The 16,170-nt window shown below is 38.6% G+C and overlaps 1 protein-coding gene across 1 annotated transcript in view; it reads right to left on the reverse strand.

The window, feature by feature from the left end:
• Positions 1–16,170, reverse strand: part of GUCY1A2 (guanylate cyclase 1 soluble subunit alpha 2) — a 141,876-nt gene that overhangs the window by 18,865 nt on the left and 106,841 nt on the right. The window contains exon 7 of the mRNA XM_052671243.1: positions 8,250–8,404. Coding sequence (XP_052527203.1) covers positions 8,250–8,404 — 155 coding nt within the window. The remainder of the gene's footprint in view (positions 1–8,249; positions 8,405–16,170) is intronic.

A 16,170-nucleotide genomic window follows, 5' to 3' on the forward strand; every position in this document is an offset into this window, starting at 1 on the left:
ACTCAAAAACATCAGTGGGAAGAACTTCGTCAACTTCAGCAGATTTTGTAATAGGCTGTTCATTTAGTGTCTCTAAAGCTAATTTCTGGAGAGTAAATGACCGAATGAATCCTGTTGCTGGGTGAATATTCTAGGATTTTCAGCATTATATTCAGGATTTTCTTTTTTTTTTTTTCTTTTTGGATGGGAGAATCCATGTGAGCTCCTCACAATTTCTCTAACTATAAAGGCATTTTTTCCTCAGCTTTTAAATAATCAGATGGCTGTAAGTCTAACCATGTATTTGCCTTTGAACTTCTGTGGTGGTCTTTGTTTACCATATGGTTTGAGTGTCATAATCTATTTTCCAGGCTGTCAACTTTACGAGCAAAACACAATGATCTTCTTTCCATATTGTGTGAGAGTTTGCAGAGGCCTCTGCAGAGAAGCTTCTCTCCTCTCATCTCCACAATGCTTGCAGTAAATATCTTGTATTTTAAGTCTACCACTTTAATACAATGAAGCAACCCTATTTTTCAAACTAAATTTTGCAAGGAACAAATGAACTCTTAGAACTTTCTGAGCTAAAACCACAAGCTTTCACTCCAGACTTTCTTCCCTGAATGGCCCATTCACTGTAGAGCATCTAGCACTGCTAAAAATCAATGGTTTCTTTCTCAGAGCCCAAAATTATCTGATTGTAATGACAGTTACAGATAGATAGATTTAGTTCAGGGCTGGCATTGAGTTTAATCAGTATTTCACACTATTTTCCTCATAGGATGAAAGTGCAAGATATTAATCAAAGACCTTATTTTCAGCTGTTTTGTGAGTTGCAACTTGGTTGTAATGAAATTCTCTGAGATTATCAAAAGTGCCAGCAGTGAAGGGTGACTAACCAATTAGTACAGCTATTTGGATATTTATCCACTGTGGCTTGTGATAGACTCCACATCACTATATTAGGCAATATTTGAATTAGCCTCTCGTCAGAATTTGCCTAGCTGACCTTTTTTCCAGCTCCCAAGTGATCACAGGCAGGAAATAGTCCTCTTTAACAAATATTAATGGAAGCCACTTATAATCATATTCTATGCTACTTACTTTATATGCTTATGAAAAAAAAAAAATCTTGATGATTCTGAGAAAGGCTTTAAGCAAGATAAAAATGATTTCTTCCAGTCCCGTCCTAAAGTACCGGTTCTTCTTTGGACTCTGTAAACATACTGGTCCTGGCACTCAGTTTCTGAGACAGGGAGATCAGGTTTCAGAAATTGCATCTGATTTCTCATAGCTTTGTGTATACACCAAAAAAGGAGTTATCTGCTTATCCCCAGTGTTTATCAGTGGGACATTTTTCTCCAGGAAACTTCTCTGCCATATTTAGGCGATTCACAACGTTAAAACAGTACCAGCAGATGTCTGCAACCCAGAGCCACAGCCCTTGTTAAGATTCTTGCCTTCCTCTTCAAGGGTATGAAGAGCTTTAAAGTATAGTTCTGCCAAGAGCTGAACGAGTAGTGCAGATTGACAGCAAGGGCAAAGCTGAGCCACACAACTGGCTCTTGCACTTCCCCTCTGACTCTGGGCACTAACTGGTGTAAAACCTTGTGTCTGGAAGCTTGTGGTGGCACCCTGTCCTGGTTGTTGGTCCCAGCTTGCTGACCATTCTCAGAGTGCTTTTCTGTGCCTGCTCTGAAAGTCTGGGAATCTATCATTCAGCTTCCAGAAATTATCTGGCAGCTTAAACTCTACATAAAGCATTTCAAATCCCCTCAGTGTTTCACAGCTGTAGAGCTCCATTTGAGGTAATGCAACCTCAGCAGTTCAGGAATATGCATATAACAACTAGTCTGAAACTATTTCAAAGCCTTTATCTCAGCAGTCCTTCCTGCATCACTTCGGAATATTTCCCTTAAGAGCGCTTTTGCAAAGGTTTTATGGTAGGTTATTCACAGGGTCAGAATTCTGGATTCCACTCAAGCAGTTGGATACACAATTTACAATTCAGTGCTTAAACTGTGAGGGTCAGGCTACTCCAGCATTCCTACAAATTGCCTGGAACCAGGTCTACCCTCAGCTTGTCTTTTTCGTTGATGTTTCAGGGGAGGAAGATTTTCTTAAATGCTGATTTGTAATTTATTAACTTGACAGCTTCCCCTTCTAATGTGAAATCTTAACAGCTTAAATTCTTATTCTTTCCCTTCCCTGATGGAAACACTATTACTTTCAGACAAAAAGATGGTATCTGAGAATCATCCACTTTTCATTTTCAGGAGTGGAGGGGAGATTGGTATGTTTTCCTGCACATACATGCATTTTAACCTCAGTATAATGAATTTACATGGACTCTAGATAAAATTGATGTTATGATACAATCTGGCAATTTGTTTAGTCAGAGTAAAAACACCCACTCAGAACTGAACATTGATGTAAACTTCTTTAAGATATACAGTTTTGCATAGATCAGTGTTTGAGGTACATTTCTTAAAGAAATACAATGGACTAAATTAAAGGAGAACATATACTGCCTTCCTAAATAGAGCATGCAGCAAAAAGAACGAAGTGCTCAGGTCAATCTTCCTTACATGTTATCTTCTGTGACTATAAATTAAGAAAAATTATTTCTGTTCTAACTCTTACAGTGGGAAGCTGCTTCTGATGAAGTGTACTGAACTGTCTTTACCATGTTTAGCTCCATTTATTAATTGGTAAAATTAGGAAAAGCTAATTAATGGCTTCACAAATGGATTATCAGTATCCTCTGGGATTGCTGATCTCTTCCTCTGTGCGAATGAGCATTGGTCACTTCACTAGCTGGTATCTGGTTTCACAAAATACATCAACTCATTTTTTTCCATATGAATTGATGTGGCATTAATTGGAAATTGAAAGTCTGCTTATAAAATACACTATATAAGTGTATTAATTTGCCACTGTGATGCTCCAAATCAGTCTACTTGATCCTAAATGTTAGTGGCTTTGAATTTCTCCCACTGTTTTTGTACATACTAGCAAGACTGGAAGACTGAAAAAAACTTGATTGTGCTTGATTCTAATTCATGTCACGTTGTACTTTATGGTAGTTCATGTATTGGTGTTTTTCCTTCAAGTGTAGTAAGATTATGAAAGAATTAGTCCTGCTTTTGTATTTAATACATTTTAATAAATATTAAATAAATATTTAATAATAAATTAATAAAACTTAATAATTTGATTGCATATCAAATGCATCTATGCATGGTGCCTATCACTGATTTCTAATACTTCTATTTCTCACCCACTAAGCAGAAGAGTTACTGTGTCAGCACTCTGATCGGGACATAACAGAACCAGGTTCAGTGATTAGGATTTTGCCATCACTAGGGAAAGCTCACAGGCTTTATATTTATATAAGTAAAAAAAAAAAAATAGATAATGACAGATGTAAAAACTTATTTTTAAGTACAAAAGAGTAAAATGAGTTCCATGTAACAGCATAAAGATTCAAAATCTTGCAGGTTTTAATTGATTGTAAAGGCTGAGGGGCAATTTAGGCAAATGAACTGGCAATGACCTGACCCAGCTCCATGCAAAACGACCCTCGGTGGCTCTCTGCCCTAATCACATCAGGAGGTGGCTTACAGGCTGATCATCTTTGCCTACACTCAGGTGCTTGATGTATTGCCTAGCATGTGACAATGGGATCTCTATCCCATCCTTGCTTGAAGTATCTTATCTGTAAGGGAAATATGTACTAGAAAAGGTCATACGAGGAAAGAAGAGGGAAAAAAAAAAAGTTATTATTAAAATAGTCACTTGATCTAACGCAACAATTCAGTTTACCTGCTTTTGATAACAGTGTTGAAGTCCTAAGGCGTTATGTTTAAATACTATCAAGAAAACAGAATTAAAGTAGATGTATTATATTAGTACCAGATAAATATTATTATTCAAGGCTGAAACAAATAATTAAAAAGTAATTAATCTTTCTTCCATACTGAACAGGAGACTGAAAAATATGATTTCCCTTGCGTATGGAAAATATGGTAATTTTATTCAGTTCAGGGCAATATAAATCAATTACATAAGCCTATAGCTGGATTTGCCAGTTTAATACAGGAATGGGAAATGTGTTATTCTCCTACTCCTTCCTGGCAACGTGTTTAATAAGGGCCAGCCTGGGACCAGTCTCTACAATTTCCGTGTGTTTCACCAGAAGTTTTACCAGTGCTGTTCAGTGCTTTTCATTGTACAGTACTCAGTGATTCAAAGCAACCAGTGCTCTGTAATCCTTCTGTCAGAAGATCTGTCTGTGTCAAGAGAACAAGGTGTTTTGAAAAGAACTGATCTTTTATCACCAGCAGATTCAAAGCCCACATTTGTAAAAGACGCTGTCTTATACCGCAAGCAAGTCTGCCTCAGGCTCACTGCTGCTGCTAAGCAACACCTTATTTATTTAAACTCTCCTTCTCACACAGGCAGATTGTGGGCTCATAGGGAAGTGTCTGAATCGTTAACAGGCATACTGATGTACGATTATCATTTGAACGCTGATGACACTTTGTAACGCATAATTTATATTGTAAAATGAAAGCTGATAAGTATGAGACATGTTTGCAGTATCTGCATGCTTTGTAAGTACGAAATATATTATTGGAATCATCATGGTAGACACACATGCATTATGATAAATGCCAGTAATTAAAAGGAATCTGCTATTTTCATAATACTAATTGTGGAATTAGCTACTTTGTAGAATACTGCTTCTTAGATAATAAAAATATTAAATGAGTAAATGGCAACACAGAATGATCATAGAATCATAGAATCACAGAATCGTAGAATGGCCTGGGTTGAAAAGGACCACAATGATCATCGAGTTCCAACCCCCTGCTATGTGCAGGGGGAGTCACCAATTGGAGTGATTGGAGTCACCAACCAGCAGACCAGGCTGCCCAGAGCCACATCCAGCCTGGCCGTGAATGCCTCCAGGGATGGGGCATCCACAGCCTCCTTGGGCAACCTGTTCCAGTGTGTCACCACCCTCTGAGTGAAAAACTTCCTCCTAATATCCAACCTAAACCTCTCCTGTCTCATTTTAAGACCATTCCCCCTTGTCCTATCATTATCCCCCCATGTTACTTGCACTTACAGCTCTCTGAATTGAGCCCTGATTTTGCAATCTTTTGCAATAACATTACCACATCATCACTCACTTTTTCACTACCTTCCTTTTTTTTTTGAAGCTAAAGTCAAAATGTGTAGTATTCTGGATGATAAAATCAGAGATGATGATCACATTAGGTGTAAGCTTGGCCATGCTGAAACAATTTGACTTTCATCAACAATCCAGTGGTTTCAAGACATACTCCCATATTATACCAAAATGTCACCTGATACTGCATGGCTCCTCCGTGACTGTTTTGTAAATTGTTTTTTGCTTGCAGGTAGCCATGGGAATCTTTCAGTGCTCCTATTCTACAGACTGTGTTTTCAACAGACTTGAGCAGTCCAAAAATAACACAAGTCTGAACTGTTAAATTGGTATATGTTTTTCTATGGATTCACCAGAAAATCAATATCCAAAACCATTCAGAAGTAAACTTTGTGTAAAGAACTAAAGTACAATCTTGTCTTTTTGTCTTTTACTTTATTTTCACAATGTCTACTTGAAAAAAAAAATAACTGGATCCCTTCAGTGAAAGTTGCATTGTTCACCAAGTTTCAAAAGCTGTCAGTTATACACAACATATGAAACTATTCTAGATACACAGTTGATGCTGTGACATTAAGCAGGTTATTTTTTCTTTTACAGTAGAATGTGTAGGCTAACGTCAAAAATTATCAATTTCTTCATTTAGGTCTACAATTTCATCAACAGGCACTCAGGCTGCTAACTGGACAATCATATATGTCCAATCCACTTGTCAAGCAAGCCAATAGGTTGGACGCTCATAGACATCAGACCCATAAAATAATTCAGGCTGAGAAGCACCTCAAGAGCTTTCTCATCCAAACTATTGCTCACAAGAAGATAAATGCTGATTTCAGACTAGACTGCTCAGAGCTGCACTCAGACAGGTCTTGAAAACATTCAAAGATGGAGAATGCTCAGTCTCTGTGCACAGACTATGCCACTGTCCAGCTGTCCTCATGGGAAAGAGTATTTCTTCATAAGCAGGCTGAGCTTCTCCTCTTTATGTCCACTACCTCTTGCCCTCCCACATCACCGTATTCTGGACAGCTCAGATTTTTCTCCTTGATGATCTCCCTCTGACCACTGGAGTATGCTGTCAGTTCAATACAATTGTATATGAATACATATTTCCTACATATTTATAGAAATCATTGTTATTTAAATTAGTAGATTTTCTATACCTGACAGTAACTTAGCTCTATGCCTCTCTTGCACATTACCAGTAAACGACATGAACCTGCTTCTGCACACAATGCAAAAGTCTCTTTGGATTTTCTGCCTCTTGTTCAATTAGCTACACTTGCGTCCCTTTCCATAAATCTGATCTCAAGTAAATGGGCTCTTCAGATAAGGAACATTTTATTCACTAGTTTTAATTACTTTTTAACTTTTATTTCTGACCGCTTTCTATTTCAGCATATCAGAAGTTTCAATGCTTGGATGAAGAAATTCCATTTAAAGCCTTAATTTACACAGGTAGTTTTGGGAAAAGTAAATACTGAGATTCACAGGTCTGTAAAAGAAAAAAGAAAAAAAAAAAAAAAGAGAGAGAGAGAAAGAAAGAAAGGAAAGAAGTATTGTTTGAGAAATTTCTGACAGGCTTACTGCAGAGGAACAGCCTGAAAACCTGAGCAAAACTGTACTTCAGAAAATTACTTCAGAATGTAGAAAAAAAGAGTGAGATTTAGATCTCCTGCCCAAAAACAGCGAACATAGCAGTCATAATCCAAGCACAGAAATTCTTATAGTCAAGCTGTCAAATTTGAACAATAAGGAACACCTTTCATTATTTTAGGAGATGTTCTTCATAACCTGATTTAATCAAGCCTTTGCTTGATTATTTGCATAATTTCTTCAAAGAGGCAGTGATTGCACTTTGCCATTTCCAGTCTTTTTTCTTATATTAAGAAAATACTTTTATCAAGTGTTTCTTCACAGAAGAAACTTTGTTGCCAAGAAAGCACAAAAACTCCTTGGTGTCACTGTCAAAATTAAAAGCTTTCTCCCGAGCCAGTGGAAACATGCTTCATCTACTGTGTACAGCGGGTGAAAAGAAAACCCTTGTCTGAAAGCTGTGATAGTACACAAAAAGATGGCACTATGAGAGACACTGCCCATGAAATAAAAATCATAGAATATCCTGAGTTGAAAGGGGCCCATTAGAAACATCAAGTCCAAGCCCTGGTTCCACACAGCACCACCCGAAATCCAAACCTGGTATCTGAGAGCTGTGCAAACGCTCCCCGAGCTCCAGCAGCCCTGGGCAGGCTGTTCCATGCCCACCGCCCTCTGGTGCTGCCATGAGGCCTCCCCTCAGGGAGCACACCAGGGACCTCCCTGAGCACACCAGGGACCTCAGCCGCTCCTCGTACCCCTTGTCCTGCAGATCCTTCACCATCTCTGCAGCCCTCCTTTGGACTCCCCCTAATAGCTTTATGCCCGTCTCATACTGCGGCACCCAAACCAGCACCCAGGGCAGGAGGTGAGGCTGCACAGCGCAGAGCAGAGGGCGCAGCCCCTCTCCCTGCCCTTTGGCAGTGCTGGGCCTGGGGCGCCCCAGGGCACGGTTGCCCTTTGGGCTGTCAGGGTACACTGCTGACTCACACTCAACTTGCCGAAATTCAGAATCCCCAGATCCCTCTTCCTGCTCGCCACTCTGGTTCCCCAGCTTGTACATTGATCCAGAGCTGCCCTACTCTAGGTGCTTGCTCTTGCTTCAGTTTCTTGCTGCTGCTGATCCCTCAGCCCTCCAATTTATCAATATCTGTAATTCTTCCCTACTCTCAAGGGAATTAACAGCTCCTCTCAGTTTAGTATCATTCGCCCACTTCTGTTAGATGGTATTTTAGGTAAAAACTGCTGGCCCTCCTGTTGTGCTCCTTTGCTTTCACTGCCTCAGTTTTCTACACGTTCTGATACAAACATGCAAATGAATGCCTGAGAACATCATGCAATTGCTCTTTCCAATTATTCTGCAACCTACTGACTTTGTGCTGTAGTTCACATGCCAAGTGAGGGCAGAACATGCTTTAAGAACTCACTGTAAACAGATTGTAATAAAAAAGCAGTATGAAAAGCTAAGAGCACTTACTGGTATGTGGTTGGACTGACATTGATGCGACGCGGATGACTTCCTGACTCAAACTTGCTTGCAAGGGTGACATTGTTTCCAAAGAGACAGTAGCGTGGCATTCTTACACCAACAACGCCGGCCAGCACTGATCCTGAGTGAATGCCTATTCTCATCTGCAAAAACATGAGATTTGTGTCAGTTTGTCTATTCTGTGCTGCATGTGTTAATGGCATCAGCTCTAACTTACAAGTCGGCCACAGCAACCCTGTCAAAGAAATAATAAATCAGAGAACGCAGAATGAAAGCAAGTAGGCTCCCCATTCCACAGGCTCAGATCAGACACTGTTAATAAAGGGGAAGAAGTCAAACATGGTATCTTTTCACTAAAAGCACTTTTGTCTGCTGCTTCTGTGTCCACTGTGCTGGAGAATACCACAGTCAAAACAGGAATCACAAACAGGACAGAACCAAACAGCCAACTGTTACTGCAATATCAGTAATTTATTTACACAAATAGATAGACCACAGAGGGTTTGTCACCAGTTCTGATGCAGGCTTTAAAACAAGATGAAATTTTCTCAGGCTGAAAGGAAGAACAGTAAAATAGAGCGAATGAATATGGTACTTTTTTTCCATCATTTTTTTCCTGCCAAAGGGCTAAGGCTGATTTTCTCCCTTTGACAGATAGAGAGATAATGCAACAGTGAAGATGAGGAAATTAAGGCAGCAGTGATTTTAAAAATCGTTTCATTCTCTCCAAAATAAGAAGGTATAAATTCCAAGAGAAAGGAAAAAAAAAAAAAAGAAAAAAAAAAGGAAAAAAAAAAAACCAACCTTGTAATCACTCCCTTGAAACTGTCTGAGATGTGGATATCAAACTGATTCTAAAAGCTTGGAATCGCCCTCCAAGGTTCCTTTAGTAATCAGTTCAATTTATTCATAAATTTTAGCAACCTATTTTGTTTGACAATATAATAATTTTTACAAGTAGGGAAGTCTTTTTCTCTTGTTAACTTTATAAAATTAAGAAAAAAGAAAAGAGGCTTATATTACTAGCTTCTGAGGACACTTTTACTTGTAACAACTGTACTGAGACAACGCAGAATCATAGAATCCTAGAATGGCCTGAGTTGAAAAGGGCCACAATGATCATCAATCATTGTTTCAACCCCCTGCTATGTGCAGGGTCACCAACCAGCAGACCAGGCTGCCCAGAGCCACATCCAGCCTGGCCTTCAGGGATGGGGCATCCACAGCCTCCTTGGGCAACCTGTTCCAGTGCATCACCACCCTCTGTGTGAAAAACTTCCTCCTAATATCTAACCTAAACCTCCCCTATCTCAGTTTAAAATCATTCCCCCTTGTCCTATCACTGTCCACCCTCATAAACAGCCGTTCCCCCTCCTGTTTATAAGCTCCCTTCACGTATTGGAAGGCCACTGTGAGGTCTCCCTGGAGCCTTCTCTTTTCCAAGCTGAACAATCTCAGTTCCCTCAGTCTTTCTTCATAGGAGATGTGCTCCAGCCCTCTGATCATCAACATGCAGGAAACAAATAATAAAGCAGAGGATCCAATGGAGACTGATTGAGGGACTTATTTACACCAACCTGTACTCCATTTGACTTATTCAACTCACATTTATCACAGTGTGTTTTTGTCTAATAATCCCTATTTTAATAACCGTTAATGTCTGCCTAAATACAAATAAAATAATAAAATTACTATCTTGTTAGATTACATAGCAGAATATATTGTTGAGAAATCACTCTTAGCTTTGTACCCTTGGTGCTTTTGAAGTTCTATGAACACGTGGGATCCCACATTATTTCACTCCCTATAGTTCTTCCCATGTGTCCTAGGCTTTTACCACACAGCTAAGCACCCTTCTCATTTTGTTCATCTCTTAAATGCCACCAGCAGTAGGTATGGCATTATATTTGCCATACACTAAGCCCATGCTAACCTAAGAAGACAATGTTCTGTATTGTGCGATACAACTTTCAGCTATCCCACGGGCACCATAAAACCTTCAATCCTCTCAGTAATGCTGTTAATTACAGGCTAGAAATAATAAATAAATAAATCCGTGAACAAACAGCACTCAAATTTCATTGGGCTTTCAAACCTTTACTATAGTTTGAAAGGCAGCTGCTGAAATCCCCCAAATACTATATTCTACTGGGCTGGGAAGCACCCACAAACTTGCTTTGGCTGCAAACATCTATGCAAATCCATCACATCTACATTATTTTGACAGTATTTAGGAGCATGAAGATCTCCAGCTTTTGCACAACATATTGCTCATTTACAATGGAAAAGAGTGGTTCTTATCAAAAAGTGAACAGGTCTCCTGAATGTTAGAGAGATAAGAACTGCTCATGCCTGTACCTGCCCTCAGCAAAGGAGCAGACAGCCTTGTTCACACAAAAGTACAGCTTTCAATGAACAATAAAGCAGTATTTGCAGTGTCTTGTTTTTCTGAGATAGGGGGATTAGTTATGTTGTACAGAATTTTATGTAAGAGCACAGCCTTATTTGTCTACCTGCACTCTGCACATTTATTAAAGGCTCACAAATAAACCACTCACTGTGACCCCTTCTAGAGAATATTCAATTACATGTGAAGGCCAGACCAAAACTACAAGAAAGAGCACTAGCTTTATTTTGCTGTTGGAAAGAGATGAGAGTATATACTAGATTGGAAGGAAATCCTGGTAGCAATAATAAATAAATGAAGGCACTAATAAAATAAAATCAACTTTTACAAGTGAAAGATGAAAGTTCTTGATGTTTGGTTTTCACTTCCACTCTTTAAGAGCTTCTTTTCACACATCCACCTAATTCCTTTATCATTCAGGGCTTAAATAACAGAGAAATGTACTCAGGATTTCCAAATAGTTGCAAAACTGTTAGGCTGTCCTGTTATTGATTTTGATCAATATATGTCCTCACACTGACAACCAACTTAATGTACTAAAATTCATATTTCCCTTCAGTCAAAACTGAGAAATTTAATTAAAATCTTCCTCTATTATGTGTATTTAGAGGAGTAAACAATGTTCCAAACTGTAATGATACCTGAACATTTATTATTTTAAAATTATTCTTCAAGGTTATTAAGTACATGGTGCTGTGCAAAAGTATCCGTGCTAAACTCAGAAGAAAAGAAAGGACATGAGATACATTTCCTGACAGGTGGCAGTATGAAGAATTGGACAAGGACATGATAATGAGGAATTATTCTTCCTGATGAAAGGCAGAACAGGAAAAAAAGACAAGCCCATGATATCTTTCTCTTTGTCTGACAGTAAGGAGTACTTGATGCTGTAAAACGCAAGCAAACTTTCTCATTCAAACGTCCTCATTCATGGTACATGTAATCCTTCTCCTGGTAAGCCCAGGGCAAAAATGCATGACGATTTCCAAAAATATGTCTGTGATCTTTATTTCAGAGATTTCCAGAGCCAAAATAAATTCTTCTTTTGTAAAGGAAAGGAAAGGTGTTTGTTGCTGACGCTTCCTCCTCAAATATGAACCATGATAACATTTCCTGGGAGTGGTATTTGATGCAATATGCAGTGCGAGTACATATCCTTCCCACCACACAGGAAAGGACCTTAATAAGCAGTTCTCACACTCTGAAAAACATACTCCCATGCTTGAAAGATTGCCTGACAGGTGAACTGCATCCAGGTGGTGTCAAAACCCACCTTCATATAGCTGCCTGCTTAATGCAGACCGTGTGCTGAAGAGGTGAGGGTGGGCTGGAAGTAGGCGACGCAGTTTCAGCAGCAGCAATCCTGCATGCAGCCAGCCTGGAGGGTTTCAAACCAAATAATGTGACCAGATGGCAGCTGCTCAAGCTTTGTGCTGAGCCAGTAGCAAAGCTCAGGCAATATGAAGCAGGACCTACAGGGAAGTATTCCCAGGCACATGGACATCCCAGGCCACCATTTAAATACCATTGAAGCATTCTGCTGATCATTATTTTGGACATCAATTTTCAATAATCATAGAATGACAGAACCGTGTGAGAAGGAAGGTACCCTTAAGGGCCATCTGATCCAACTCCTCTGTAAGAAGCAGGGACATCTACAGCTAGATCAGGATGCTCAGAGCCCCATCCAGCCTGACCTTCAGTGTTTTCAGGGACGGGAAATCTATCACCTCTCTGGATAACCTGTGCCAGTGCCTCACCACCCTTAGTGTAAAAAACATTTTCCTTTTATCCAATCTGAGCCTCCCCTCCTTCAGTTTGAAACAATTACTCCTTGTCCAGTGATATACTTGGATATCTGTACACTTCCATTTCTCAAAGAATAACTCATCACTTTCTGCCCTAACATATTGAGCAGTATTCAGTGTTTAGGTAGAAACTTTCTTTATTCTGCCCCTGTAGTCACCTTTAGAGAGTCACCTCTCACAGCATGTCTTAGGTATTAGTCCATGACCCACTGCCAGATCCTCTCAAACAGAAAATGCCCAGTTCTGTAAGATCTTATCTTCTCTAATATTTGTGGCAACTTCTAACAACACCACTATCTCTGAATCTCAACGTATGCATTACACAGGGATATTTATTTGTGAAATGTGTTACTGCAAAATAGGCTATTCAAAGCTCAGAGCTCTAAAATCAGGGCACACACTGGTGAGTCGCGGTTCCTTTCTACTCCTTCAAAGAACTGCATGTTGACAGGACCGACAGCTATGCCCTGACATATGCTTTAGTGTGGGGGTTATTTGTATTCTTAGATAGATTTATAAATATCACAGTGTCTTTCTGGAAAGGGACATATGACACCACAGCTCACTACAGAATTGTTGCCAAGGAACAGACCTGCTCAGAGGAAAATTTAGATCATTTTGAAATTCACAAGGTGTTCCATTGAACAAAACTACGGGATACATTTCCCCTATATTAGAATAACATTAAAAGAAATGAACACGGCTTTTTTTCTAATGAGAATTTCCTAGATTTCTTATTCATAGACTTATAATTATTTAGCCTGTCTGAAATAAGAGACCGAAAATTATACATAGGAAAAATAAAATACAATAATGAACTAACACACTGAATTTCTTTGATCAATAAGTCTATCAAATATTTATTGGGTAAAGAAATTGTAGTTTGTGTGAAGGCTACAGCTACTTTACTAGTGTGATCCACATAATATATGTGCAGTACAGGGCCATGGTCTTCTTCTACAGTCATGTCCACTGAATGAGGAACAAGCAACTGTGAAGTATGTCCTTGTATAGAAGCCTCGGATATGAATAAAATCTATTTTCTCCTTCCCTTATGTCCTTCTGCTACGATCTAAGGGAGCCCTTCTTTGAGCAGTGGTCAGATTAGGCAACTTCCAGAGTTTCCCTGAAACCTCTTTTATTCTATGATTCTGTATTTTATGCCCTATAATGGAAAATTGTATCACTATAAGTGTTTATGAGCAGTCTGATGTATAATTAGATGAAGTAAAACTCAAAGACAAAGTGTCAGTTTGGGGATTCACTATTTCCAGCCCCAGGTTTATGTGGGGGCGTTTTTTGGAATCAAATCCTATCTTGACACACAGCCTGAATTCACTATGGGATTTCTCAAGGTTTTGGTTACAAAAGAAGATGAGTCTGACCCATCTGACCTAAAATGACTTAGTACAAGAGGGTAATGTGGGTTGAGGAGGATAAAGTATGTACATGAGAACTTAAAGCACTTTGAATAGAGGAGTACGCCCTATGTCCACCCCCTAAGACTCCAAAGAAGAGAATAGCATTAATGTGCTTCATAAGCTGCTTCTTCCTCACCAACCAAAATGTTGCATTTCATTATTGATATAGCATTTAATCAAAAATATTATCTTTCGTTTTGCTTTTAATCGCAATTTTCACAGCAGGATTTTAATTACTATGTGAAACTGTGTGTTCAGGCACATCAAAAAGAGCTAATCATTCAAGCAAGCCCACATACCAGTGGAGGATTTTTCCCAGCCTCCTCTCCACTGATACCCAAAAAAAGAAAAAAAAGTCATCAGAATGTTCTGTTTGAGCCTTAGTGTAGGAGGACATCTTTGTCTCACAGTGCCATCATATGACATACACTGAATGGATTGGGTGATATTTTAATAAGGATGAATGACACATGCTCAAAATATTTAAGGGAACAAAAAAACCCTCTATGCTAAAAGAAAAGTTGGGTAAAAGTGTTTTAACCTTAAGAAACAGTCTTCCATACTTTTGTTAATTTTTTCATTTAAAATAGGTTTCAGCTAACTTCAACAACCTCAAAGTCAGTAATGAAGTTAGGTAGCTTGTGTAAACTAGACTTCTAGACTCATTCTAAAGCAAGGAGATAAATAATCTCAAAGGCACACTTCTTCATATTCCTAAGCTGGCACCTGTAAAGAGCTGGAAGAATCACCCCTGGAGGTGCTCAACTCTTTTGGTGGAATAGAGAGGGGCTCTCAATGGTGAGATTAGCTTGAACACTTGACACACAGACAGCTAAAGATAAGAGAAGTGTATCAAACTCTGAGAATTATGCTTAAAATGAGCTACACTTCTGTGCACAAATGAACACATAAACAAATTGTGATGGAGAAGCCACTGTCAGAAGGTCCCTATGCAGAACAGCAGAAATTTCTTCAGCTGTTTTAACATAATGGCCTTTGAATTTAGCCCACAATCTTTGTAAATGTAAAAGGAAATGACCTTGCAATGGAAAAGTCCTACTTTGTCTTTTGATGACACATGGATGAAACTCACGTTGGTCTGCTTTGAGAAGACCTTTAAAACCTGTAAGCAAAGATCTGCTGCATAACCGATTTAAAAGCTGTGGAAACCACTGATGTATAAGAATCATGTAGTGTTGTTATTACAAGCAACGTTATCCAGCCTTCATACAATAATGATGAGTCTGTACTGAGAAACTACCTGAGTGAATTTACACTGTTAAAGAGAGCTAAATTGATGCCAATGTCATTTAAATCTTTACCAATGCAATATGTGTTACTAATTTCTTTACAATTGCTACATATTGCTACAATAAAAATTAAAAAATTGACTAGGAACCCATTCCTGCATATAGACACAGTAGATTGCAGAGAAATAATTAAAAGGCAAGTTTCACAAATGTATCTGTTCATAAGGTGGTGAAAGAGAGAAACCAGTTCTTCAGTCAACTCTCAGTCTTACACAGAATATATACAATTAAATTAAAACTGGAGTCAAATCCACATGTGCTCTCTTTGGAAAAGCAGTATCCATAAATTCTGAAAACAGGGTGATTGAAGAAATACAGTAAGTCAAGGAACGAGTAGGTGGATGGTAACATGCTAATAATACCCCAACAGTGCGTAAGAAATGCTTAATGTTCTAAGTTATCATAGGCAGAAAATAGTTCGCTTCCTTATTAAGAAAGGAGCCATCATCACAGGGATTTGAATACTAAACATTTAGAATGACCACAGCCTCTTTCCTGTGCCTAGCTAGAGGATAAATTAGCTTCTTCTCAGGTACAGAAGGTTTCCATGTAACAACAGGAATCTGTGCATACTTCAAAGCAGTCATATTTCAGTATTACAACATCTCACAATATTAGACAATTCTTACACATCACATCTATCTCTAAAACAATAATGATTCTTTTGGTTCCTTTGATTGTTCATCTCTTCTTTTTTAAGAACTTCAATTTCTATAGACTTAACAAAAGACAATATAAGAGCTACATTACAATCATGATTTTTGTAGAATTCACTCATTCCCCCTTGCAGAAAAAATGATAGAAAACAAAGCATGGGAACATGTACTTTTGGCTTTAGCACGTGTGTCCTATAAACAATAGTCAAAGTTATAACACATATGTAAAAATTATAATTTCCCATTTGTATGTTATGAAGGTTGTAAGTACATGTATTCAAACACGTTAATATGCTTAAAGAAAATC

The sequence above is a fragment of the Tympanuchus pallidicinctus genome, unplaced genomic scaffold, assembly GCF_026119805.1.
Source record: "Tympanuchus pallidicinctus isolate F22 unplaced genomic scaffold, pur_lepc_1.0 scaffold11, whole genome shotgun sequence".
Lineage (NCBI taxonomy): Eukaryota > Metazoa > Chordata > Aves > Galliformes > Phasianidae > Tympanuchus > Tympanuchus pallidicinctus.